This window comes from Toxotes jaculatrix, chromosome 20 (assembly GCF_017976425.1).
Source record: "Toxotes jaculatrix isolate fToxJac2 chromosome 20, fToxJac2.pri, whole genome shotgun sequence".
Lineage (NCBI taxonomy): Eukaryota > Metazoa > Chordata > Actinopteri > Toxotidae > Toxotes > Toxotes jaculatrix.
In genome coordinates this window covers 3,568,253-3,595,983 of record NC_054413.1, presented here as the reverse complement: position 1 = coordinate 3,595,983, position 27,731 = coordinate 3,568,253, and the positions used below count along the sequence as shown (strand labels likewise).

The 27,731-nt window shown below is 39.7% G+C and overlaps 2 protein-coding genes across 3 annotated transcripts; both read left to right on the top strand.

Moving 5' to 3' along the window:
• The first annotated feature begins 21 nt into the window (after positions 1-21).
• On the top strand, positions 22-8,959 carry mbtps2 (membrane-bound transcription factor peptidase, site 2). The gene is made up of 11 exons (XM_041066319.1): positions 22-291; positions 1,201-1,349; positions 1,646-1,784; positions 2,613-2,716; positions 3,094-3,221; positions 5,241-5,359; positions 5,555-5,735; positions 6,138-6,244; positions 6,836-7,034; positions 7,444-7,519; positions 7,880-8,959. The coding sequence occupies exons 1-11, from the start codon at positions 217-219 to the stop codon at positions 8,100-8,102; spliced, it is 1,500 nt and encodes a 499-aa protein (XP_040922253.1). The 5' UTR covers positions 22-216; the 3' UTR covers positions 8,103-8,959.
• A 1,721-nt stretch (positions 8,960-10,680) lies between these two features.
• Positions 10,681-27,731, top strand: phex (phosphate regulating endopeptidase homolog, X-linked). Of its 2 annotated transcripts, none has more exons than XM_041066247.1 (23): positions 10,681-10,779; positions 12,492-12,621; positions 15,576-15,632; positions 15,756-15,917; positions 16,034-16,117; positions 16,386-16,612; positions 17,267-17,335; positions 17,913-18,029; positions 18,244-18,327; positions 18,740-18,882; positions 19,081-19,174; positions 20,220-20,348; positions 20,654-20,755; positions 21,452-21,529; positions 21,874-21,977; positions 22,538-22,596; positions 23,016-23,070; positions 23,653-23,720; positions 24,138-24,268; positions 24,439-24,504; positions 24,866-24,970; positions 25,536-25,612; positions 25,695-27,731. In XM_041066247.1, exons 2-23 carry the CDS (start codon positions 12,498-12,500, stop codon positions 25,795-25,797), a joined length of 2,238 nt encoding a protein of 745 aa, XP_040922181.1. In that variant the 5' UTR covers positions 10,681-10,779; positions 12,492-12,497; the 3' UTR covers positions 25,798-27,731. The 2 variants fall into 2 exon arrangements, with proteins under 2 accessions (XP_040922181.1, XP_040922180.1); XM_041066246.1 differs by lacking the exon at positions 10,681-10,779 and adding an exon at positions 12,220-12,253.

The window sequence follows — 27,731 nt, the reverse complement described above, 5'->3', positions numbered from 1 at the left end:
TTTAAAAGCGAAGAAGAAGCAGCTAAACAGGAAGAGTTTTTCGCAGAGACCTGACGGTGCTTTCCGCTCAGATCCTCTCTGAAAACCATCCCTATCCTCCTTCATATTTATTTTTGCCAAACATGTGTGACCGCGGCTACATGCGTGACAAACAGCGGGCAGAGGGAGCGGTGGAGACGGCCCTACTCGGTTGAGCCAGTCCCCCCTGGATGCACCATGATCCCTGTGTCCCTGCTGGTGTGTGTGATGGCAGCCTGGTGTGCTGTCTATCTAGCAGACACACTGCTGAGGGTGAGGATGAGCTCCTTTTTTTTTTTTTTTTTTTTTTTTTTGTGCTTTAAAGAAGCTGTCAACAATAATACAGGGAGAAATTAATCTAATAATTACAGTCATAGTGTCCACAGGCCTAATGTAGGTTAACGCTGCTGCAACACAGAGACACTGTTTTCTGATTTTCAAAGCTTGTGAAGGAGCTTGTTGAAATTTATCTTGAATCACAATGAATTCATGCAGAGAAAAACTAAACTAAACTAAAACCTAAAACAGGAGCAGACAGAGGATCAGATAAGGTGACAGAAATGAGTTTGTATGTATGTTTGCATTTGTTGGTGTCGTTAGTGGGTTGATGAGACACCCGGTGCTGTACAAATGTTTTTGGCTCAGTTGTTTTTACTTATCAGCTAACTTCATGCAAAATGCAGGAAACAGAAAGAAAGTGAATCAATATTTGCTGTGTGTGCATGGAGTGTGCTGACTCCATCCAAGCGTCTGAAGTGCCGAAAACCTTTGCATGGTTATGTGTTTACTGAAAAACACATAACCGAGTATGTGTTGGTCATGTTGCAGTACAGAAAAGACATTTGACTGAAACAGGGTCTCCATTACATACACTCAGTGACTTTATTAGGTACGCCTGTACAGTCTAATGTAGTCCACACTAAATAAATATAATAAATACACATATAATTTACATAGATACAAATGTGACATATAATAAAAAACTGAAAATTTTATGGCTCGTAAACTTTATGGCAGAACAGTTTTACTGGATTGCATTAGATTGTTTGTTGGATACAGGTGTACCCAATAAAGTGGTCGCTGAGTAGTTTATCCCTCAGTGAGAGCTGTCATTTTTCAGATGTAAAATATACTACACGTAACACGTCAGCTTTTGTCCCACTTTTCCGCTCTGCCCCGCAGTCGTCAGTGACACACCGCATCAGCTACGAGTCATGGCTGGCGAGTCGAGGCCTGATGTTGTCTCCGTTCCACGTGAGGTGGCAGACCACCATGTTCAACCGGCTGTTTTCTTACTGCGCCCGCATCAACCCCCGAGCCCTTTATTTGTGGTGAGGATTGCTATTGAACTAATATGCTACACTCAGCCTTAACTATTCCTGCATTATTTCTGTAATTTCCTGATCCAAATTTCACCCTTCTCCAAATTAATCATAAACTTAATCAAACAGCATTAAATCTGATAGCAGGAGTCAATCAACTCAGGGGTCACACAGTGGTTCCAAAAAAATTCTGCAAGCTTTTAGTTTATTTTTCATGTAAATTTATTACAGTTATATGCTCATAAAGTACAAACAGGTTGCACCGCTTGGAATAAATTCACTGTTCAATTTTTTATGTCTCCCAGGTTCAGCAGCGGTCTGGTGTTCGGCATAGTGGCCATGCTGGGATCAGTGGTGCTGCTGATAAAGACGCTGCAGCAGACGCTCGCTCAGATGACCACAGACAACCCTCGGATAGGAGGTCAGCAGGCCCTGCAGGTGGTGGTACGTACACACCGGCCTGGACATTTATGAGCTTTTACAGGTGATTTACAGCAGGTGAATTAAACAGATAGTGGGTGCATTGTTTCCCAGTTTCAGTGTTCCCTTAACGATGTTATGTTTGAGACTGCTGTTGTGAAACATAAAGACGTGTGACAACCATCAAATATACTCTTAAATTTGACTGGTAAAACATTGTGTATCTCTTTTCAGTCTACAGGGTCAGAGATTAATTGGAACTCGGAGCATAAATGTCCTTGAAAGTTCACACACACAGACTGAAATTCAAATGAGGGGCTGAAAAAAGCCCCCAGTTATGATGGGCTCTTATTTTGCATTTTCCTCCTGTTCGCTTTTTATTCATTGAGCTGTCAAATATCCATGCATTAACGTGAGCACTATTCCCAGCGGACCTTTTGTAGGTGATTCATGGGAAGCTATTAGCAGGCCATTTATAAGCGAGTGTTCAGCCCGGAGAAGCAGAAAATGCACTACGCAGCCGGCGGAGTAGGAAAATGCAGAGCACACAGAAATATACAGCTTCAGCAAAACATCACACAAATAGGAAGGAGGAGACAAAAAAAAAAAAAAACAGTGGGGAGGAAAATTTAAATCAGTCTTAGTGATACCAATGGAGTGTTTATTTGCCAAATGCGCAGGGGGTGGGGTGGAGGTTAATGATCGTATTTCAATAAAATATTCAGCAGTAAAAAGTTTAAAATTCATATAAAAATCACATCGGAGGCAGGAAAACCTGGAAATGACTGCTGTTGTTCACGTTGTGTTTCTGGATCTTCTCTCTTTGCTCTCTCCTCTCGGGTGTGTCTTCAGGTCCCTGGTGTCAATCTGCCCACCAGTCAGCTGGCCTACTTCTTCATCGCCCTGCTGCTCAGCGGAGTTATACATGAGCTGGGCCACGCCGTGGCAGCACTGAGGTACGAGACTCACTTCTCTATAACAGAAACCGTTACCATGGCAACCCGCAGGGTGATGATCATCTACCAGCCGTTAAGAAGGATTCCTGCTGTATGGTGGGAGATGTAGGAAGGCTGTTTTATCATTAATTTAGTTTTAAACGAGTACTGTTTACACTGTGGGTGTTTTTCAGATGATTTACATGTAAATTGAGATATTTTTCAACCAGGTTTGGTATGATTCTGTCCATAATGTTAGTGATGTAACTTTTCCAAACATCTTTGCCTGGACCTTCATCTTATATCATGCAATGAGTTCTGTTAATGTTGTCTCCTCCTCTTCCAACATTTTTTTTTTTTTAAGAGTACTTAAGAGAATATTTTTCCATCCCCTGCAGGGAGCAAGTGCGAGTGAACGGCTTCGGCATGTTTGTGTTTGTGGTGTATCCCGGTGCCTTTGTGGACCTCTTCACCACTCACCTCAACCTCATATCACCGACACAGCAACTCCGCATTTTCTGTGCTGGTAAGAGTTTGTTTTTTTATCTAGAAATCTGTTGATCCCTCCTCAGGGCAGAAATATTAATCCTGATTATTTTGCCAGCTGATGTGATCACAGCTATTAATCACAACTATTACAGGCATTTTGTTAAATACTCATTTCAGTTTTTCCAGTGAAGGTCACTCTGAGGTCTTTTTATTTCTGAGCACCAGACAGCTGCCTCACATCAAATCATTTCACTCCGCAATTAAGAAAATTAGATTTTAATGAATTGATTGGTGGAGCTGGCAGCTTTTCACGCATGAATGTGACTGATGTCTCCTCCGGGCCACCGTAGGTGATCAGTGGGAGCCGGTTAATGACTGATTATTTCAGTGCAGTCTGGTCTACAAAAACAGGACAGTTTGTGATGTGAAGCTGTGCAAAAATATTATTGTATGACAGGAATCTGCAGGTCTTGAAAAGTCTTTAAAAGCTTTGAATTTAGGCCTTAGTAGGTATTAAAAAGCCTTAAATTTCATTTACACAAATTACATTTGTGTGCATTCAGGTCATGACAATTGATTGTCTGATGATTTGCCAGTTTGTCACTTAGCTGACAGTAATTTCCCTTTACAGTTAAGAGCCTTTAGAGGGCAGTGAAGAGCTACTGTGAAAAGTGTGTGTCTGCGTCTTTAACTGGAGAAAATTTCCTTCAGGCTTTTTCTTTGCCTAATGTGACAAGAAAATAAGTTGGGTGGTGACTGCAGGCATGAAACCGAGACATCCAGTCAGGTCATCTGACAAACCAGAGGGAGAGATGGTGACATAACAACATGCTGTGTTTATTTATCTGTCTCTCTGTCCACAGCGGAGATTGCTCTTTTCACAGGGGGGGGGGTTCTCTCATATAACATGTTTATTATTTATCCCCGTGGAGAATAGTGATGCAACTTTAATAGTTTGTTTACTGTAAAGTCAATATCAGAAATATATGCAACCTTTTTTGCCTGTAGGTCTGAAATTAAAATCCCTTAAATCTTTTCTGGGAGAGTTTTCACTTTAATTAGGACGTAGTAACCAGCAATGCCCACATTTCCAAACATAAAAACAGGAGCATATTTTTTTCCCAAGAAGAAAGAATTTCCTCAAAATATCTTGCTATCTTAAGCTATTAATTTTCCCCTGACCAGAGACTCTGTATAGTCTGTTCCATGATGGTGCGATCATCTTGCTGCCTTTGCTCCAAATTCTGTTGTTTCAGGCCCAAAAATTGTGCCTTGACCTCATCAGGCAATGAGACACTTCCTCATGTGGTTTTGGGCGTCTGACTGTGTCTTCTCGCATAATTAGGATGGTATAGACAGTTATTTTTAGTGCTCAGTGGTTACAGTTACACCACAACATCCTACAGCCCAAATATGTGGAGAACATAGAGCAGTTGTAAAACCATATCATGACTGTAGTATAGAATCCCTGTTTGCCTGTTGGCTTTTCAGTAGCCTCGGATCCACAGGGTTTTCCTGTTTGAAGTGGAAACTTGATCATGTTCGTAACCTTTACAGTGTTTAAGGTTATAAATGAGAAGTTTGAAGCTTTCGGAACAGAGCTGCAGCGATCAGTCGATTCATCAACTGGTCGCTCAGAAAAGATATTAATCACCAACTGTTCTGGTAAAAATTTGATGGTTATATGTTCACAGACGTGAGACTGTTACTGTCTGTTTTGGTATTACCTTATAGTAAATTGAGTATTTGTAGGTTTTGGGTTGTTGGTCTGACAAAACAGGATATTTAATGATGATGCTGCAGGATACTGTCATGGGCCATTCTCACTGCTTTTTGCTGTTTCAGAATTGATTAATCTATTTGATCGATTGCTGACATTTAATGGACCGTGCAGATAGTTGATTTATCAAGAAATTAATTGGCAATTGCAGCCCTATTATAAGATAAATTAATGCTTCGAAAAGTCAAACCACACTAAAAATTCTGTTAAATCTGAACTGAAAATGTTTAAAAGATATTTTCTGTTTTTTTTTTTTTTTTTTTTCCCCCTCCACAGGAGTCTGGCACAACTTTGTTCTGTGTGTGGTAGCATTAGCCTTCCTCTTCCTGTTGCCTCTCTTTCTATTTCCCATGTACTCCACCGGAGCCGGGGCTCTGGTCATCGAGGTCGTGCAGGTCGGTGCAGCTATCATCACTTACCTGTCACTAAAGTAGTCACTGCTTTACTTCTTTAGCATATTTTTTGCCTCAGTCCTGCAGTAATCGTCATTCATTTTCTGTCCTGTGGAAAACATACCAAGAGAAAATAATATAATGATAATAATTAAATATTCTAATAACAATAAGAACACATGTGTGTCTTTTGACCAGGGCTCTGCGGCCGACGGTCCGCGGGGTCTGTCAGTCGGGGACATCGTGACAGGGCTGGAAGACTGTCCGGTCAGGGGAGTGGAGGACTGGAGCAGCTGCCTGTCTCACCTCGCTCACACCCCACAGACTGGATACTGTGTCCCTGCTGCCAGCCTGCAGCCCAGCTGGGCTCATGGACGAGGTGAGTGTTGTGTTATTATGTCACTGATCTGGTTTTACTTTTAACAATGTAGCTTTACTGTTGTATCTCATGTACTTTGTAACTGTGTTAAAAAAAAAAATTATTATTATTTTTATTATTATTATAGTACATAAACAGTTAAGTCCTTTTTGTGAGAGCATGGCCAGAGGTCCTTCTGACATATGAGGAGTGTGATACTCTATTCTTGTCTAATCATCTACTGTGAGTAGATTTAACGACTGAGTGGAAAAATAGCATCACCGACATCCATCTTTATGTGTGTGAAGTGACATGTTTTCAGAGCTGCCTTCGTGATTTTCAGTTTTCCAGCCCGACTCGCACAAATCTATTTAGTCTGCCTCCCTCTCCTTCATTCATCTCTCCCCCCCCCTCTCTTTGAAGCTTTCAAGCGTTTGGATGGAACGATGGACTGCTGCAGCAACAACAGCCTGACAGACCTCTGTTTCTCTTACATTAAACCACAGGGCAGGAACAGCAGAGAGAGAGAGGTGATACACACTCACACAGGCAGGGAGTTTTTATGACTGGTTTATCATGTGAACAGTTTTCCAAAGCATTTTATATCACCAAGCATATTTATATCATTTCCTTTTTTCAGTTCTGTTGCTTTTATTTCCATTTTTGCGACTTTATTTGCAACGCATTTCTTTATGATTTACTTATGCTTTTCTTATGGTACTCCAGTCCTTGTATGCTGGGCTGCAAAATATCACACGTTTCTGATGACAGTTTCTGTGCAGTTGTGCCTTATAAACAGGTCACGGTCATGGAAAAAGACTACAAGCAAACAAGATAACTGCTCTCATTAATCCACACAAGCAAGTGCAACAATTTAAAACAAAGAAAAAAGAAAAAAAAACACACTACAATGAGTCAAGATATGTGGAAAAAAACAAGATAACAAAGGGACAAAGACGTATGAGCACTACAAACCAAAACACAGCAAAGGCAACAACAGAAAAAGTTACATTTAATGAATGGGGAAAAAAAACATATATATACTCCTAACTATTAATTTCTTCTGACCTCTCATATATTTTTTATATATTTGCATTCATTTTGTAATCCTGTGGCTGCAGTACGCCTGTATGCCAGTGCGTAAGATGGTGACGGGGACGCGAGTGTGTCGTACCGACGACGACTGTGCCGCGCACTCCCACGCTGCCAGCGTTTGCGTCACTCCCTCTCTGGAAAACCAGACTCGCTTCATCCGTGTCACTCACCCTCCGAACACACACATGCTGTTTGTGGGGTACCCGCCGCACCTTCAGTATGCTGGTACGTATAGTTTGTATCTATGGTTACCTCCCTTCTTTAGTTAATTGTTTATTTAACTATTTTACTGGGAAGTTACAAATAATGTTTTTAACTTATTTGTAAATAATCTTCTTCTTGCATTTTCTGTTCAAAAGTTTAACAATACTTTTTTAGTAGTAGAGGCGTGAGCTTGTATCTATAATATTCATATAATTGCTGTTTACAGTTTGGGTGCTGAGCTGTTTCTCCACTCAAGTTAATTGATGTACAGTGAATGAGTAGGAAGAGGCTTGTTGTTGTTGTTGCTGCTATTTAAGACAGTTGACAGATTTATTAAGTGTGTGGTATAAAATGTGTAAATAGGCTCCAGTAGTGTGACAGTAAACCCCCCACCCTGTTTTTTTTTTGTTTTTTTTTTTGTCTTTCCAAGTGAGTCTGACCAACTTTGTCCCCCGGTTTGGTTTCCTCCACCTGGATCTGCCCGTCTTCTTGGAGACCTTCTGCAAGTATCCTTCCACGTTTAAAGGACTCGGCTCCAGTCATAATCAGGTGATGAATGTTTGAGGAGGTGGCTTTAGAAAAATAAATGCTGCTCTTTGGTCAAGGTCACTCACACAAAATTTAAACAAATGATTTTACTTTCTGAAGGATAGAAGGGTCATGTAAGTCTTTGGTTGAATGTATCATGTCCTAAAAAGTCTTAACTGTAACTTGTTGAATCCTGCAGAAACAGTGCTAATGCTCCAGGTAAATATGAATATTTCTGTTTTCTATGTTTTTTTTGGTAATATATAAACTGAACAAAGGGCCAAACTCCTAAAATGTGAATTTATGAATTTATTGACCTTAGCCCTGTCGCTTGTCAGATACGTGGTGTCCCTCTCTGGTGCTTTAGCTGTAGTCAACTCTGTGCCGTGCTTCGCTCTTGACGGTCAGTGGATGCTGAACGCTCTGCTGGAGGCCACGCTGGTTACTGTGGTAACAGACCGTCAAAAGCGCGAGCTGATTGGTTTCTTCCTGCTGCTGGCGGGCAGCGCCCTGCTGGCAGCCAACGTGGCACTGGGCCTATGGATGGTCACGGCGCGGTAGCCACAGCGGTTAGCTGGCCTGGCAGGACAAAAACTAAACGAATAAAGCTCCATGCAGACTGAAAGATGTTCTCTCAGGATGCGTCTGAGATGTGTGGACCATTAAACTGTGAACATACAGGGAACAGACTGCTTTACCCAGCAGTACTGCCCAATTTCTGGAGACTGTTGAGCAGAACATTACTCTGCCTTTAAGAGCTTACCGGACCACCAGGGAAAACAATAAACAACTCACTTCTTCTTCCACCTTGTTGCCGTCGTATACACAAAAGCACATATACAAATAACTAAAGCACTTGCTATAAAGCACTGTCCTGTGTGACTGTTTACAAAGACGGCACAATCTTTCCAAATTTTAATGTCTATAATATGTTTGTGTTTGAAGTTTGAGAGAAAACCATCTCGGTTTTTTCAGGGTTGGATTCCAAAATGCCATATTTCCTTAGTGAACACCAAGAAAATGTGCTTGTCTTGGCCTAACCTAAGGCATCTTTGGACAACAGCGGTTTAAAAAGCCTTCATTTTATTGGCTAATGCATGGCAATACCTTAATTTAATACCACATATCACAGCTGGAAAAAAAAAATGTACTACCTAACATTAATATGACAGTATTTCAAACTGCCGTCTCACTTTGTGATATCCAAACAATGTTTGTACACAGGAACCACATTTTTAAACGAAACACGTGCTCAGTTAAGTGTCTCTCTCCCCCTCGGGCATTGTTGTGGGAAAATGGATTACCTTTTTCCTCTTTTTCCTCAAAGTGCAAGTTTCATTTTTACTCTCTTGGCCTCTCACTGTCTGTGATCTGGTTGTAAAAGTTGATTCAAAACTGTAGAATAAAGGACTTGTTGTATTTAAGGGCTTTGTTTTAGTGCTGATTAATAAGTCAGAGAATTCATTTCCGGTTTCTGTTTTTGGTTTTTGTGTTTAATTTGTGTTTGTCTGTCAAATGTGACACCATTTTACTAACTGAAAAAATCTGAAGGATGATGCATTTTGTACCGTTTGTTCTCTGGTTTCAAAATATCAGTTCTTTGGAGTACTTTCTTTTGAACTGTAGAGTTGTTTTTAGCTGTTCACCTAAATTGCCTGACTCTGGATTGTGAGCAAAGCCTTTCATGTAGATTTAGAATATGTCAGCGTATCTGGATATTGTGTAAGGCGAATTGAGACACCCATATGTCCGTCAGGTTCTCATGAGTCATGCTTTAATCCTATAAGGAAAGCTGAGGCAGTATTTTTCCAGGGTATGAAAAATAAAAATGAAAAGCTACTGAGATTTTATATTAGACTGGATTAGGGCTATGTAAACATGTATCTTGTATGTAAATCACTTGTAATGCGCTATAATGTGGCTGTAAGTAGATATAAGTGTTTAATAATCTGTTCATCAACTCCTCCTGTTGGCTTATCTGCTAAATTTAGGGGTTAAAGTCAAGTGTGACCCAGTGTAGTATATACAGTGCAGTAAATGTAGCTGTGATATGTACTGTATAAACAGTTAGGAAGTATGTTGAATGTTTGCAGTGGAAAAGAAGCCACGTTGTACTGGTAAATACAGGTCAGTGGTAAAAACAATGCAAAACAATAGTAAGTAATCCCCAGTCAAGCTCTTTACTATCTTTCTTTCTATCTTCTCTCTGACTATCTTTTTTATTTTCTTTTTTTTCGACGGTGCAGTTAAGTCTTCATACTGCACATCCACTCACATAAATGCGGAAGTGGAGATGAGGTTAATTTATGTTGACTTCATGGCCTATTTTAGTTTCCATGTGTCCTTTTTTTTCTTTTTAAAAAAAATATTACTCACTAATAATTTAACATTTTTACTCCTAATATTTAATAGAAAATGTGATTTCATCAGGTTTGTATGTGTGATGTGTTGAGGTCTAACACATTCAGGTACCCATTCCTCTCAGGGGTGTGCCTCCACTGCAGAGCAGAGCACCTTTCTAATTTTATACCCTTCATATTCCCAGCACATTGTCTTCCTCACACTCTGTGACAAAAGCACACACACTTTACTTTTAGCAACAGCTCCTGACCACAGTGCTGCTTCAGTCTTTTCAAGGAGTCGTGCAGTGATTATGTTTTCCTGAGTGTGTGAGTGAGAGAGATGACGCAGTGTAATTTGGAAGGGTGTTTCCCACAGACATATAAATACTGAGCGGCCCTAAGTTTAGCCACAGAGGTGCGTTTACCAAAGATTAGCAGACACCTCTGTCAGCAGGTTCAAAATTGTTGCTTTTTTGGGGACTTCAACATTAAATAATTAGGGACGTATGTGGGAGGATCAGACCGTTTTGCATGCAAGAGTTGGCATCTTTCTCGTGTGTTTGTATTTGTGTTCGGATAAGGCATTTCGAAGGTTGATTTTCCTTTCCCAATCTACATGGCAAGATTACTTATGTGTCCTTGCATGTGGGTTTCTGTTGCTTATCCTGTGCTAATGACAGCCTGGAGGGATGTTTGGGTAAACAGACATGGGAGGATGATGAAGAGGAGGAGGAGGAGGATAGGGGAGTGAAAAGGGGGGGTGTTCTAACTGTCTGGTTCATACTGAGCCACGGGCCCGTGCTTTAACTCTGTGACCTCCTCTGTGTTTACAGGAAAGTCTATGGCCATTTAGGCACAGCACTGCTTTAGAATGCTAACACGTTTATATTCAACAGGTATAATGTTTACCATGTTCACTTTCTTACTTTATGCTAACATATACCACTAAAAACGAGTGTATCTGAAGATGGCAGGAATATTATTAGTTGTGTGTGTGTTTGGTCATAAATATGTGTTCTAAAAGCTGAAATTTTGACCTGATGATGGCGCTAGATGAAAGGTCAGGGGATCAAAGTTATTACAATTCATCCTCTGGTGACCATGAACGTCTGTACCAAGTTCCATGGCAATCCATCCACTAGATGTATACTCTATATTTACAAAAGATAGATCTTTTGCACCTCTTGAAACTTTCTTGTCATCAGACAGCTCTGTAGATGTTACCTGGCAACTGATTTACACATTAATAAAGTATTTAATATCTTTTATTGTTGCAACCCAATTAAATAAATCACTAGTTTGAAACTAGCCAGTAGTTACTAAGAACTTTACATTCAAACTTAATTATGGATTAACGAATAGCTGGTACAACCCAATCCACTCTGTTGCCATCCCTCGAGCCACATCGCTAGCATGTGCACTAAAAATTAGAGGCTAGATGAGGAGCAGAGACAATGAAAACTAGAGCGTAGGGTCCCAATTGAGATTTCAAACAATGAGAATAAAACAGGACACAAATGATTGTGAGTCAAAATGGTGAACAATAGTGTTGTGGTCGAAGTGTCTTCTTGATGAATGGGTGTTTTTAGCAGCACAGGAAGTCAAGTCTATATAGGGACTTTGTGGCTGATGCCCCAAACCCTAAATGAGCACGTGCAGAAAGTGTTCTCACTACCTTGAGAGGGGGAGGCTGAAGGCCAGTCAGGAGCTGTGGCGTTATTATCATCAGCACCTCATGTCTCCTCAGAGAAACTATTGATACAGTGTGATGTGTTTTTGTCACACTGTGTTTTTACAGGCGGGGACGTCACCGTCATCATCATTATCAGATTAATCGATAGTAATCACTGTCCTCTGTGTGTGTGTGTGTGTGTGTGTGTGTGTGTGTGTGTGTGTGTGTGTGTGTGTGTGCGTGCGTGCGTGCGTGCGTGCGTGCGTGCGTGCGTGCGTGCGTGCGTGCGTGCGTGCGTGCGTGTGTGTGTGTGTGTGTGTGAGTGAATCTAATTTTGTTCTGGTCTACTGACTGTCTGATCTGATAAATGTTTCGAGCAGAGCACCCTGCTTTTCTGTACATGGGATTAGACGCACACTTTTCACGTATGCTTGCACCACTAACAAGGTCTGCAGCCACTAATTCTACACAGACAGTGTTTCTGCTTTTAGCCATTAATTTAAATAAATGATTTCTGTTCACCACTGGGAAGCCTGGTCCCTGGTTTCCTAGAGGGAGGGAGGAGAGGAGGAGTGATGCGGGAGAGGAGGAGTGATGAGGGAGGGTGGGACAGTTTGAAGAGCTGGGTTGAAGTTAGAGTAGCAGCAGAAAGACACATAGCAGCAGAAAAAGAGAGACAGACTTGGAAGTTGAATAAAGTGTGATTTTATTTTGTTGTTTTTTTTGTAATTTCAGGAATATGTTTTATAACTTTTTGGATTTCCCATAAATTTGTTTTTTATTATTATTTTTTGTCAGATTTCTCTACTTTTTTGGTTTCTGTTGCTGTCTTCATTGTATTTCTGAGAAAAACAGAACAGTTAGATTTTTAGTGTGTGTGGCTGAGTGTGTGTCAGTGTGTTTACATATATATGTGTATGTGTGTGTGTGATATAGTAAGTCATGGAGCTGGAGCATTTAGGAGGCGGTGGGGTTAAACCTGAGAGGGGCAACACTCGTCTCTACCGGATAGCACTGGCCATGTGTGTGTCTCTCTGTGCCATTCTACTACTTGCACTCATACTGGGTAAGTCCACACCACACACACAAACACGCATTTTTCCGCAAGCTGCATTATAATTTGTAAGGAATTCTGTGGAAATGTACTGTACAGTGTGCATGCTGCGCTCAGATTATAGTACACGCTCACTGTAAATGACACAAACAAGCACGCTGGTGGGAGCAAAGGTCTTCGTGGAGGGCTCGCAGGGAGCTATTTTTGGTTCATATATGGTTTCATACACGCCCACATGCACATGCACAACCTCGGACTCTCCATAATGCACAGTGGTAGTCAAATTGGACGCTGGGAAAGGAGGAAAGAATGTGTGTGTTGACACTTTGTGGGCATTGTTTCCAGCAGAATGTGAAATTAATTAGCAGGGACTGTGTGGCAGAGTAGTGGTGGGTAGGGTGTGTGTATATTTATTTATTTATAAGGGGCAGTGCACATTAATTAACACTGGCACTTTCAAAGGCATGAATATAGATGTGCCAGAGAGAGATACTCCAGCAGTTTGTACTAGCTGAAAACATAAAGGTATTACACATAAATACTTTGCCCTGATGCGAGACAAGTTTATATGTATAGCACCTTTCAACAACAACTGTATATAAGCTGTAAATGAAACAGTGTTAAAAGACGGTATTAAACTTTTTTTGACAGTATAAACACTGTTGACAGAATCAAATTTGACATATTTAATCATACTTTGTTTAAAAGCTCTAAATGCAGCACAGATCCTTTTCTCTAGATGTCAAATCTTCCAGTTGTTTCTGTCACAGAAAAAGCATTTTATTCCGTTTAATTTTGCTGCATAAGAATGGAACAAAGTGGATCTCCAACAGGAAGAGCAGAATCATAAACATTAGACACAAGTTCACAAAAAAATCTTAGGATACCTAAAATATCAACTTTCTCCATTTGCTAAAACATCAAGATTATAAAATAAAGAATTAGTTTGACATTTTGGGAGAAACACTCACACTTTCTTGACCAGAGTTGGAGAAGAATGATGCCACTCTCATATATTTATGTAAAATATAAAGCTACAACCAGTTAAGGTAGTTTAGCATAAAGACTGGAAGCAGGGGAAAACTGTCCAAAGTTTAAAATGGATTAAAGGAACTGTACTATAAATATAACATGTCAGTTAGTGAAACTTTAGAGGTGCTGGTAGGAAGATGTTATAATCTTTGGACTGATCCAGTCTAAACATCTCCTGACTCTAGCTTCATATTTAGCATACAGACATGAGAGTGGTTTTGATCTTCTCATCTAACTCTCTGCAAGTAAGGAAAGAAGTGAATTTCCCAAACTGCCCTCATGCAGAAACTTTCAGTAGTTTCAGTAGTCTGTGGCAGTGAGGATGGTCGTGGCTGGGAGGGGTACATGTGTGTGTCTGGGGTGGGGTAAGTATTGTTTTCTTTTCTCTTTTTTTGTTATTGAGGGAAGCAAAGATTCTTGTGGTGGCATTGAAGTGTAATTATGTTATGTGCCTATGTATGCAGTACCACACACCCACTCTAATGGGAACTGTGATCAAGTCTCCAGCCATGTGAATGACCAGGCACAGGAATGCCAAGTGGCTACTTTGATTTGTTTTTGTTTTTTTTCCCTAATGATTTTATACAGTTCCCGTTAAATGTGTGTCTGTGTCCGTGCATATTTGTGTCAGTGGTCTGTTTGGTATCTCAGTAATGAACATGAGGATGGTATTAAGAGTGACACTGGAGCCTCAGACATCTGTGTGCACATTTCGGAAGGAGCAGTGAGAGGGGGTTGTTGAAGTTGCGCCAAATCAAGCGGGTCGTCCAGGGTTGAAGTTGTGTGTGCATTTTTACTATAAGTGGGGGCAGCATTAAGCAATCCTCGCAAGCAGCTCTAACTAGACAACAAGACCGGTCAGTCTCAGAGGTCAGACACTGCGGCGCAGCTCCGTAACGCTCCACTCGTTCCTTCACAATGGGGATTTGGTTTCTAAATCTGTTAGCTCACTTCATGGGCTTGTGCTGCCTCTGTTCGCCCTCAGAGCCACATCACACAGCAGTGGCTGCTGCCAAGAGGTTAGGGAGGCAGGCTTTCCTTCACCTTCCAGGAGAGGAAGTGAATGGGTAAAGAAGCATAAACAATGGGGGCTTAGTCTGTCTATTTGTGGTGTTAGCGTTGCCCTTATTAGCAGTGTGTGAAGTAATTACATCTGACAGTCAAGTTGTGAGTGATGTCACACAGCTAAATGTTATGTGGCGGGTGTAGGTTGTGAGTTTCCAGTACAGGCAGACATAAGGTTAAAAATGAATCCACAAAGTGTTTACTCTGCCTGAGTGCTCTCCAGCTGTATCAACTGCACTTTGGTCTGTATTTGTCCTATTTTGATAAAGAGTGGATTATGGGAACGTCACTTATTGCGCTTCCTTCAGATAACCACTGCATGAAAGCATGATTAACACACACTGATCTTGCAGCCTTTTCAAGAACACAAATGAAAGTTTCTTTCAACTCCTTGATGAAAGTAAGATTTCACACTTAAACCTCTGTTGCTTTGGTGCATGGAGTTAAAACAAAAATTATTAGACATACCACACCTTAGGTTCTGGGAAATCCTGATCAGCATTTTTTTTTGCTGACATTTTACAAAGAAAATTATGATCTATCAGGAAAATAAATCATTGGTAAATGTAGCCCTACCTCAACCACATTTCATGGTCTTCACCGGTAGTTGGAGTTTTCTGACTTGAGACCACATTGGCAGAATAAGAAGAAAGTTTGAAAATCAGATTTTCCGTTAGTGACTGACCACCTTGGCCAGCTTTTCTGAGGTGACGGGTGGTTTGTTGACCATCAACCCAGTTTCCCGGGTTGAGTTGGTTGTCTGTTGCATGCAAACATTTTCCACAAACTAACACTACTGTCCGAGTCGCAGTAGTGATTTCAGGTTTCACTTGTCTCCCTTCATCCTTGACTTTTTTTTCCCCCCTCAGTCTCTCAGAAATCCAGTCAGGAGGAGTTCTGTCTGACCCCAGAATGCATTGAAGCAGGTGAGGAGTGGTGGCACACAGTTTTTTTGCTCTAAGGTTCCATGACTGTTTGAGATGTTTCAGTTGTGACTTAACGGTTATTACAGGGACTTTTTTGTGTGTGTGTGTCTTTCCCACCTGTAGGGGGGTCTATTTTGAGTAAAATGGATCGGTCCATTAATCCCTGCGAGGACTTCTATACTTTTTCCTGTGGAGGCTGGCTGAAGGAGAACCCAATCCCTGAGGATTCATCCTCATACGGCATCTACCCCTGGCTGCGGCAGCATGTCGACATCCGGCTCAAAGGTGTGTTTTTACCCATGAATTTCTCATCAATGCCTGAGTTCATCAACCTGTATGAAAGTTGTCTTACACTTAGCTTAAAATACTCAAACAGGGACCAAACTGTTGTTTCTTGTCAGAGTTACTGGAAGCTCCATCACACCCTGATGAACTGGATGCAGTGACCAAAGCTAAGATCCTCTACCGCTCCTGTATGAATGAGAGTGAGTCTAGCACACACATGAACTTGGTTTCATTACCTGATGTACATTCATTCCCCGGAGACTTGCCCTAAACTTACACTTACCCTATGAGAGGTGAGTCCCCATTATGTGACTGTGTGACCACACCATTGGCCCCAGAGTGTAAGAAATTCAAACAATCATTCACACAAATCTTTCTCCAACATTTGTTGGGACTGTGTTTATTATAATACCTTCATTGGCCCCTAAGCTGACCCCACCCCCAATCTTTGTGTGTCTATGTACAAAGCTGTGCTGGAGAAGTTGGACATTAAACCGATGCTGAAAACACTTAAACAGCCAGAGTTCCGGTGGCCTGTTGTGGGGGATGGGCTCGGCGGGGAGTATCAGTGGTCGGCAAGTCAGTGGAGCCTCCTGAAGTCTCTGGCAGAGATGAGGAACCAGCATAGTAAGAGCGTCCTGATTCGCCTGTACGTCTCCCCTGATGACAAAAACTCCTCACACTACATCATCAAGGTCAGACATGCACAGTTCACTTTTATTATTATTAATGTATGAATGTATGTTTTTCATATTTAAATTCGACCTGTGAGTTTTAAGGATTAGGGCTGCAACCAATGAATATTCTGATTATCAATTAATCAGAATTCATTTAGCATCATCATATTCAACTACTATACCTGAATTGATACTAACTCAACTAACTAATTGGTTTCTAACACCAAAATGTGGTGATAGGCATATTTAAATGTGTATTAGTGTATTTGTGAACTCTTCCTGTGGAGATCCATAAGTGGAGGCTGCTGTATAAACAGATAATGAATGATAATATAGTAAAACAGCAACATATATCTTCATAGGAGAAGTTGTACTTTTTGATAGATACTGTCCATTAATGGTAGAAACTATTTATTAAATCTTTATATAGTGCTTATAAATACTAAATAGAGAGACTTAAACTAAATGTTATGTAATGGTTGCCTGGAAGGCAGGAAATACGGTATAAACTTTTATATGTTCGGACACAGTATGTATATAAAAAGGGATGATACAGATTCTGCACCTTGCTCAGTAACATTTTTCTGAACATTATTGCTGCAGCAAATGTTACAAGGTTAACAAGCCCGAAAAGCAGCAGAGGCTAACTTGTGCTCTCTGTCTTTTATGTAGCTCGATCAGGCGTCCTTGTCTCTTCCCTCCAGGGAAGACTACACCACCAACACTTCCTCTGCCCAGGCGGTGAGTTTCTGCCTCATCTTTCACCCCTTACCTGTCATCTAAAAACTCCTCTTCCTGCAGCAGCTATTTCCTTCCTGCTTGAGTGATAAATTGTAACGGAAAAGAATTTCAGCCGCTTGAAATATGAGCGGTTAATGTTGGGTTTTTATGTCAGAGCAAGAGCTTCTTTCCTGACTCAACATTTTCAAATACTAGGCAGTCATAAGGCAAGACATTAATTTCAGAATTTCGATTGCTCCACTAATAACTGCCTCATTAGGCCTGAATAAAAAAGTGCAGCGAGCAAGTTTTCTCAACCTGAACATCTTTGACTGTCTCGCTACCATTACACTGGCCCTGTCAATATTATTCTCTCTGCTGTACAGAACATCTCTTTAAAAAAAGGTATTTATGAAAAATTATAAGCACTGACAAAGTACACATACTGATATAAAAGTACAGTTGTATCTGAGGGTAGATGTAAGCCCTTGCTGTCTGATGGTATCTGATGCTCGGTAGTGGTAGCGACAGTAGCTTACAGCAATGAAAGAATAACTGACATTTGTCTCTGTCTTTTTCTGCCTCTCTCCCTCTTTAGTACCGTGCAGCCTTGCTCAGTTTGATGGTGGATATAGCCGTTATGCTGGGCGCTCCAGAGAAAACAGCACTGACCCAGATGGAAAAGGCTCTTGCCTTCGAGACCAAACTGGCTCATGTAAAGACGTCATGTCAAATAAATACAATCTCAATTAATGTATGGAAATGTATTAATAGGCCTCCATGGCTTTGGAGCTAATTAGAAGCCAGTATCATTAACCGTGAAATATGTAACTGATTCATCAGCTTCACCAGCAGTATAAAGAGAGATCATTTTACGCATACATTTTGAATCAGTCATGTCAGTGTAACATTGCTCATTGTGTCTGCAGATCCTGATTCCCTATGAAAACCGCACCAGTGACAACATGTACAACAGATACACAATCTCTCACCTGCAGCGCTCCATACCACAGGTACTTTAAGTACACAGAGATACACAAACAACAGCCAGAAGTACGTATTCCACATGCACAAACCCTATGGATATCATGACTCATCCCCCTCCAGGCGTACTTGTATTCGCAAAAAACTTTATGACAATCCATCCAATAGTTGTTGAGATATTTCAATCTGGGCAAAAAGGAAGCAATTTTTGTAAATCTTTTTGCCATCACGAGGACCAAGCTTAAAGGCAAGTAGCTTCTCATGATTTGGATACCAAATAATTATGAACAGTGGTTTTTTTCCTTCATAAAAACATGCGGGTTCTGTTGAAAGAAATTGCAAAATAATTGGAAAAATAGCTTTGTAGTGTTTTTTTTTCCTTCCTTCATGTTATGCCAGAGACCATTAACCTCCGTATGTCCCTTGTCCATGCATCTCTAGTTTGACTGGCTGGGTTTTGTAAAAGCTGTGGTGGAGTCTAAAAGCGACCCGGCTCGATCCATCTCCTCCTCTGAGCCCGTCATCGTCCGAGCCCCGCAGTACTTCAAGGAACTTTTCAAGCTCATTAACACCACAGATCCCAGGTACACACAGCCACACACACACACACTAGCAGCTAACACACAGACAGATGAACACACACTGGGGCTTGAGGCTCTTGTCTCTCATTATAAGTATATTATCGTGCATAATAAGATTACATGTGGGCTTTTAATTAATTGTCCTCTCCCTTTCTCTCTCTCTCTCTCTGTCTCTCTCTCTCTGTCTCTCTCTCTCTCCAGGACTGTAGCAAACTACGTACAGTGGAGGACTGTTTTTTCCAGGATCACCACTCTGAGTCGTCGTTTCCTCTACAGATACCTCGACTATGCTCGGGTAGGTACCGAAAGCATGTTCCAAAATCTGTGTCCTTATTTGGTCACTTTTGAGTCTTTGCATAAACTGCAGAATTAAATGCTCCTTTATGGGTTGAGAAGGCGGAAAAACGCAGTAAATTATGTATATATATATATAAAAAAAGCACTTAAAAATTAAAACAGGGTTTTAACGTTTTTTTCTAATTTTATGAAAAGTTGACATTTTGCAGATACAGGGTTTGTAGCTGTTGGAGCTGTTCCACTTTATACTGCATGTCTGGAATGTCTTTGGCTGTTAAACACTTTTATACTATGAAGCTTTACTATAAACAGAAAGAACTGGCTGTTCACATACTTACATTTCTCTGTTAAAGTGATTCTAATTTTAACTCTCGTAATGCACGATTTACCTTTAATTACTCCTGATTTCTGAGTTTATTTAACAAACTATATATCTGAACCAGATATACCAACTCATGACTTTCACTTCATCTCTCTTGACCTCTTGAGTCTTTAATGCAACTCTGAAGCTGTGCTCCAATTCTACACCACACAGTAAAAGTAAACAGTATGCACCACACACTGATCTTCATATACATATGCTGTTTTTTCAATTAGTATATAAGAAATTCATATACTTGTACTCAGAGTTAATGCCTTTGAGAATAAATAGGTTTTTAGATGAGGTTTAAATATTCAGTGGGTCATTCATCAGTAAATTCAAAAATTCAGCAGACTTAGTATGCATATATTGTCACTTTTCCATTGTGAACAGATCACTCACCCAAAACCTGCTTTCACTAGTGTGGACTTGAGGCTTGAGTTATCACAGAGCTGTTACAGAGCGCCAAATGAATTTTATAGTACACCATAAATACAAATAATAATGTACTGTATATTTCAAACTAATCATTTTAATTTTAAAAAATCCAAATGTAAACATCAGCTTCAAAATCTGCCGCCTAAAGTGACCTAATGTGGGCTCCTGATACAAAGGTTGAGAAAGTGAACTTAAACAGTTAGAAACAGAAAAAGTCACCTTGCATCTCTCACACCCCCACCAGGTAACCACAGGAACCACCTCTCTAACCCCGCGCTGGGATAAGTGTGTGAACTACGTTGAGAACTCACTTGTTTATGCCACCGGGCGCCTTTTTGTCAACACACACTTCCAGGAGGACAAGAAACACATGGTGCGAGCATGTTTTATGTGTGCGTTTCCGATGTGACATCATTTCTTAAGTCTTGGGTCAAGGGTTTAATTTGTGTATATGTTTAGGTGTGTAACAGATGTGTGTATCCAGTGTATTCTGTCTGTGTGTCACCTGGAGATGATGTTATTTAATGCTGTGTCATCTGCGTCAGCGCGGGCGTGTGTGTGTTTATTTGGCAATGACACTGAACACTTTGTTTTGAAATGGAGACACACGTTTGTACTTCTATCTTTGTCAGGACACTCACTGACAGTCACACATATTAATTTGCATGTGTGTCTCAGATGGAGGAGCTGATCGAGGGCATTCGCTGGGCTTTCATTGACATGCTGGAGAAAGAGAACGACTGGATGGATCAACCAACGAAGAAGAAAGCCATAGAAAAGGCAAGAAAATAAAAAATAAAAAAAAATTAAGTATCAGTTTATTCCCATGTTTCTTTACAGTGAATTTCCAACAGTTATTGCTCTTTGCAATTTGTTTTTCATCTTAACTCTAAATTGTATTTTACAGTAAAAACAATAACAACAACCAAAAAAATAGCATTAAGTCTCTTTTTTTTTTTTTTAACCACTTGGGGGCAGCTTTGCAAGTCACTGAATCACTGGAAGAGTGTGCCTTGATAACTGAAGGTGACTCAGATGTACCAGAATTTTTATCAACCATAAGGCAACTATAAGTCAACTATAAGGTTTTGAATGAAAATAATTTTAGTTGCAGTGCTCACATCACATTAAGCAGGACTGTTCCTTTTAATGGAATACATTTATCCTTGAACCAAACCAAACAAATGAATACAATGACAGTATTACCACAAGCATGTTAGACTTGCACAGCAAGGACCTAATGAAACTCCTACATCAGTGTATTTTATTGTGTGGACAGTTTAACACCATACAAAGCCATTGTTCTTTCTTAAGTCGCTGTTGGACTCTCAGTCCTCTCTCTCTATTGCTTGTAATAGACTTCAGTCTTGTTCTATCTTTGCACTCACTGTCAGTTCCTGTGAATAAATGCCTGTTAAATCTGTTTATGATTATGTAAAAGTCTGTCCTCTGTAACTGCTGTTGCTCTCTCTCAAGGCTCATGCAGTCCTGGCGAAGGTTGGCTACCCCGAGTTTATTCTGAATGACACCTACCTCAGTGAAGATCTAAAGGAGGTTTGTAGGACACTGACGTAAACTAATTGTTTTGCATAAAAGTGGTAAAATATGGAAATAAATAATGGCTTGGGGCGGGGATCCCTATAAAATTTAAAAACAAGTGTGAAAATAAACATGTTTTTTTGTTTGTTGTTTTATTCTCTGTAGCATATGTTTCACCCATAAATGTGACTTTAAATGATTCATGAAATTAACAGTTGAAGAAGAATACAGATGGCAAACTGCTAAAATAAAATTTCATATCCTGATCAAACATTTGGACACTTCAGTTTAAGTTTGGGGTCACTTTTTTGAAAACTGCAGGTATTAACAGTTTGTAGTTGAATTTTTGTTTGTTCTAGCTAAAGTTCGACGAGACGGACTACTACAGTAATGTGATGCAGACGCTGAAGTTCATTGCCCAATCTGACATCGCCTGGCTTCGAAAGATGGTGCCACGTACGGAGTGAGTAGCGGGACTGATCTGTAGGTGGGAAGTTTGAAAAAATCTTGAAATGTCACAAAAAAGGTTTTTATGCTTGGCTGAAAGTGGAAAAGTTGTCATATCAATAAAGGCAAAATGTGACAATGTGCGATGGAAGCCGACTTAGTGAATAAATCATGAAGTACATAAAGCATGGGACTAAAATGTTCATTGGAGTTTTTAACGTTCCTCAAATTACAAGAAACCACATGATTACATGATAAATACATGAAACAAACAGAAAAGCCACGTTTTCATCATGTATTCTGCTTTTTTTTCACCTCCAGAGCTTTTACGTACATCACCCTCTTGTGCTCTCTTCTTCTGTAATGGCTTAATTGCATCTGATTGGATATTTAGCGCCACCAACTGTTTATCTACAAACCATCTCCCAATAATTGCATAACAGTAGTGGATGGAAACATTTATATGTATTTTCTTTTGCTGAGTTAATTTGGTTAGAAATGGGGTGGAGACTCACTGTGTCAACTTGATATGTGATTTTTTTTTCCTTCATTGATGTGTGTGTGTCTGTGTTCCAGGTGGTTTACAAACCCAACAACTGTGAATGCCTTCTACAGTTCTTCCACAAATCAAATCAGTAAGCTACAGTGTATGATTGATTACTGAGACGCCAGCACTTTATATCATTTTAATTTATTTAGTCTGAAGTTCTGTCCAGACAGGAAGAAGCTATACTTTACCTTGGTTATTTCAGTAAGTATCTGCCTAGGAGAACTCCTATGGGATTATTATTTACTTAAAATGGCTGAGACAGTACTTCAGTTTCTGAAATAATTGACAGGCATTCTGAGTAAAACAAGCAGTATGGATCTGTTTTATAGTAGTTACTTCCTCTACAAAACTCACCCTTTTTAATAATAAATTGTTTTGCGTCACACAGGCTGAAATGGAAAAAATACCTGCTGAAAATTACCTGACCTTCTGCAGTGAATGAATCCTGTCTGGACAGAGCTATAGACACACACAAACAAAAACTGTTTTGATCCTCTCATTTAGGATTTCCTGCTGGAGAGCTTCAAAAACCCTTCTTCTGGGGAAGAGAGTATCCAAGGTGAGATTAAAGAAGTGTGACACGCTCTGTTAACAGACCAAAGAAATGCCACCTCATGTTTTACGCAGGAGAAGTGTGGAGCTCTGATGTAATTACAGGCTTTTTCTGACATGAACCTCCTATTTGAAAATCACATAGAAGAACTACAGCGGTTAGAACTGTGGACAGACAGTTTTATTTTCCACTTCTTTCTCCGCAGGTCATGAAATTGCAGTAGGTCATTAAAAAATGAGTTTCATATGTTTAATTTCAAATCAGTTCTAGATCAGTGCTCTGTAGAATGTTAAATTCATTGGTAAATATTTCACATCTTTAGATGATATAGTACTGTAATGTTTAGGTTTACTATGAAAGATACATTTTGAGTAATGGTCATTTTTCCACATGGAAGTTTAACCAAACCTCTTAGCTTGACTAATAGAAATACTCTACATTTCTACACCGAAGGCTTTACCTGCTTGCTAAATGTCAGTTGGATTGTTTGTTTGTTCAGTTGTTAATAGTCGTCGTCATAAATGCTCATGTGCCCATTCTACACAGTAAGGGCTGACTAAACCTCGACCCTTTGGTGTCTGTTTCCAGATCTTTAAGTTATGGTGCCATCGGGGTGATAGTTGGACATGAATTAACACACGGCTTTGACAATAATGGTAAATACTGGTAACTAATAATGACCTCAGAAAACATCCATAATAACAGAAAATGGTTTGGTGCCACTTTCTGATAAAGTACAGTTTATAAAGCTCTCATAAACTATAATTAATGACTTACTCAATGATTATAAACATCATTTACTAATGCTTCATAGATTAGTTGTAAGATATTAATAAGAACAAAATTTGGGTTTCCAGGTTGTGGAAACTCTGATGCATGATGCTTTTGTTTGACCAGATTTCAGAGATCATGTTACATTCATTTTACAATGACAGATGACCAAAAAAGCAACAAATCTATAAATATTTGTTTTTTTTTCCCAAAGTTTTTCCTTGAAAAATTACTTAAATGATGAGTCAATTTCAATCTCCATTATCTTGTGTGATTTCTTGCTGTGATGCTTTGTCGCACAGGTCGCAAGTACGACAAAAACGGAAACCTTGAACAGTGGTGGAGCAACTCATCTGTGACAGCCTTCAATGAGAAGACCCAGTGTATGATAGACCAGTATAATAGCTACCACTGGGAGGAGGCAGGCCTAAATGTAAGGAACCAGAGTTTGAAGCTACTGGTAACAGTAGAATGAGATTGAAATACTTTCCCCCCAAAACGTGTATTATTTAACTCTCTCTTATTTTGGTTAACTTTCATTGTCATAACTTTTGTAAATGTCTGGTGAAAGATTTTGTGCTTTGTGGTTGTTTTGTTCTGTAGGTGCGGGGTAAGAGAACTTTGGCAGAAAACATAGCAGACAATGGAGGAATAAGAGAAGCGTTCAGGGTATGGTCTGTTTTCTTACATTTCACTATTACTCTCTTGGATTATTTGTTTTTCGACAAAGAAAAAAAGTTCTGCTTGATCTTGCAGAAATTTCTAAATAGGCCTTTCTTCAGGCAGACATTTTGACCTGTCACTACAGGTGTAACTAATTGTGTTGATGATGGTTTTATTGCAGTTAGGTCTGCCAGCATGAATATTAGTTCTTTGGTACTGAGACACTTATTAATTTCACCTGTGCATTAGTTACACCTGTGTTTCTTATTAATTTAACCTGTATTTATTTCACCACTGAAAATGTCCTTTCTGAGAAAGAAAGAAGTCCAGGTGAGAATTTTTTTTTTTTTTTTCTGTTTGTGTGTAGGCATACAGGCGGTGGGTAGATGAGAGCAGAGGTGGTGTGGAGGAGCCTCTGCTGCCTGGTATCGGACTGAACAACAACCAACTGTTCTTCCTGAGCTATGCACATGTAAGAGCACACATACACATACTATTTTTGCCAAGCCGTCAGTGCCATGCTTTTGCGAATAAGAGCATTTCTGGGCCCTTGTGTGTTTGTCTGTTGTCATTTCTGAGCACACTGGCATTTCTCCTGAGCAGGTAAAAATAGGAACCGGTAAAGTTTGCCAATCATTTTGACACTACTACTGCAGTGTGCCAGAGTCAGAAATGTTCGGCTTCTATACTTAGTGGCTTTAATATACACCAGACCTTGTTTATGATTCAAATTAATGTCTCAGCTGTAACATTTCCTCTTACATCGGTTCAAAGCTGCAATGATTAGTCACTTCGTAGATCAACCACCTTATATTTACTGTACATCCCCGTGTCAATCTGCTTAGTCTTCTGCTCCCTCTGTTAATTCTGTTGGGTTTCTATTGCCGTTCCACTGGAGGTTTCTCCACAACTACCACCAACCAGCTAGCTGTGATGTTTTTGAGCCATTTGAGGGATTTTCACTGATGACATACTGCTATCTTCTGCCCAATCTGCTTTACCTTGGAACTAATAGCCAATGTATTTGTACTCTGCAGGTGAGATGTAATTCATACAGACCAGAAGCAGCCAGGGACCAGATCCAAAGTGGAGCCCATAGTCCACCAAAATACAGGTGAGAACATGCCCAAACACATACACACAAACACACACACAGCCCTTACAACCTGACCTTTACCATCATTGTTGCCCTGCAGAGTTATCGGAGCAATGAGTAACTATGAAGAGTTTCGGAAAGCGTTCAGCTGTCCTGAGTCGTCAGTTATGAACCGAGGAGAACATTCCTGTCGGGTGTGGTGACCTATGACCTCAGTCTGCCCTGAACCTGGCCAGAGCTGTCAGTAGGGCACCTGTTGAAAAAGGTTGATAATGCTGTATTTAGCCAACATAGTTTACATGATGTGAGAGCAGTGAAAAAATGAGGAAGAGTCGCTCTCATAGAAAAAATATGAAACCTAACTGATAGACATGTTAGAGATTTTTAATTGGATATAGTAGATTGTTACTACAACAAATTTGATTTTTTCCGCCCACAGGTACACTTACTGCATATGTCACAATGTCTGCATAAATTATGACTGAGGCCAAAGTATTTTTTTCCAGGCTGTTTTTGTAAAAACTGCTCCTTTTTACAAGAACGGATGTACAGTATATACTCTATAAGTGTGACTAGATAAAGCTGGAGCCGATATATAAAGAATTTATTCAGGAAATTAATAGTACAATGACTAGAACTATATATTTTTTAAAGGAACATATATTCCAGATGTTACAGTAACTGTGGGAAGCATAAATACTATCAGGTTAATATCTGCATATTCATTAACAGCCTTGTCGATTAATTCCCAGCATCCCGAACCAAAGATTAATCATGTTTGAGCATAAATATTAGCAAAAAATGCAAATATACATATATAATGTGTGTGTGTGTGTGTGTGTGTGTATATATAAATATATATACACACGCACACATATGTAATGTTACATATTTTTTCTTATTTTACTTCAGCTAATTATGAAAGCCTGTGTTGTAATTATGTACATGCAAAGCAGTTCAACAAGTAATGATATCTACCTGGTGGTATACTTTTAAAACTTAAAATGAGGTTAAGCTACCTAAGGTGTTTTGTATTTCGTGTGTGTATTTGTGTGTGTGCGGGCTCTCCTTTGATAAGTTTCGGCCCCCTGTTTCAATCTTATTCTTGTGTCAGACATTTATATTCATTCTGCCGCAGTACAGCCCGAGGCATACGAACTCACAAAATTACAAGCACTCAAACTACAAGATGCTCTCTCTCCATTTGTCTTTCTGTCTCTGCACTGCAGAGGTGCACTCACACATCAGTTTCCTGTAGTTTTTGATGTCTGCTCTGGAATATCGGGAGTATTTTGCAAAGCAGATTAAACAACTTAGAAAATGACAACAATACATGGTAGGAATATTGTTTATTCCTAAATCCAATGTTCAGGTTTTACATATTTAAATGATTGTTGCCATTGTGTTTTCCACATTTACTTCGCTAACCTTTTTAATTCTGCTCTTTGAAGCTCACTAGCTCAGTCTTCATTCAAACCAAAACCTCTTATGTCTCAGTTTGTCTTGAGCGCTACTGAACTATTATGCTACAGAAAATTAAAACTTAAACTAGTTTTAATGTGTTTACTAAGCGAAGATATATGCATCTCTTAATTAGAATGGGTTGCACCGAACAAACTAGTTCTTATGTGAGGATTAGTTGTTACTAAATATTTACAGTCTGTAACTGGGTGGTCACTGTTACCTAGCTAACAGAAATAGCTAGCTTAACTGACAAAATTAACGTTAGCTTTCTCACGTAGAGCCTGCTTCATGCTCTTTTGTAAGGATGTTAACTTTTAAATTACATTTCACAGAAATAACACAATATACCTCAGATTACAAAACATAACACCGGTAACATTAGCCTGTTTGGCCAAGAAGACCTGTTTAAGATTACTGGTGATTAATTTTTGTCCATCTACAAATCAATTGATCAACTAATTGTTTCAGCCCTGCAAAGTAACATCACTCCGATTACCCTATCCTGTAACGTTTCTTAGTACATTTTACTTCCTTTATTTACATTTTATTATTTGGATTTTTTTTTTTTTTTTTTTTTTTGAATATACCTTTTTTAACGTAATGGGAGGAATTCTAACTACCATTGCTCTAGTACCTCTTTGTACCTGTAGGTTGGGACCGTGGTTCACTGTGT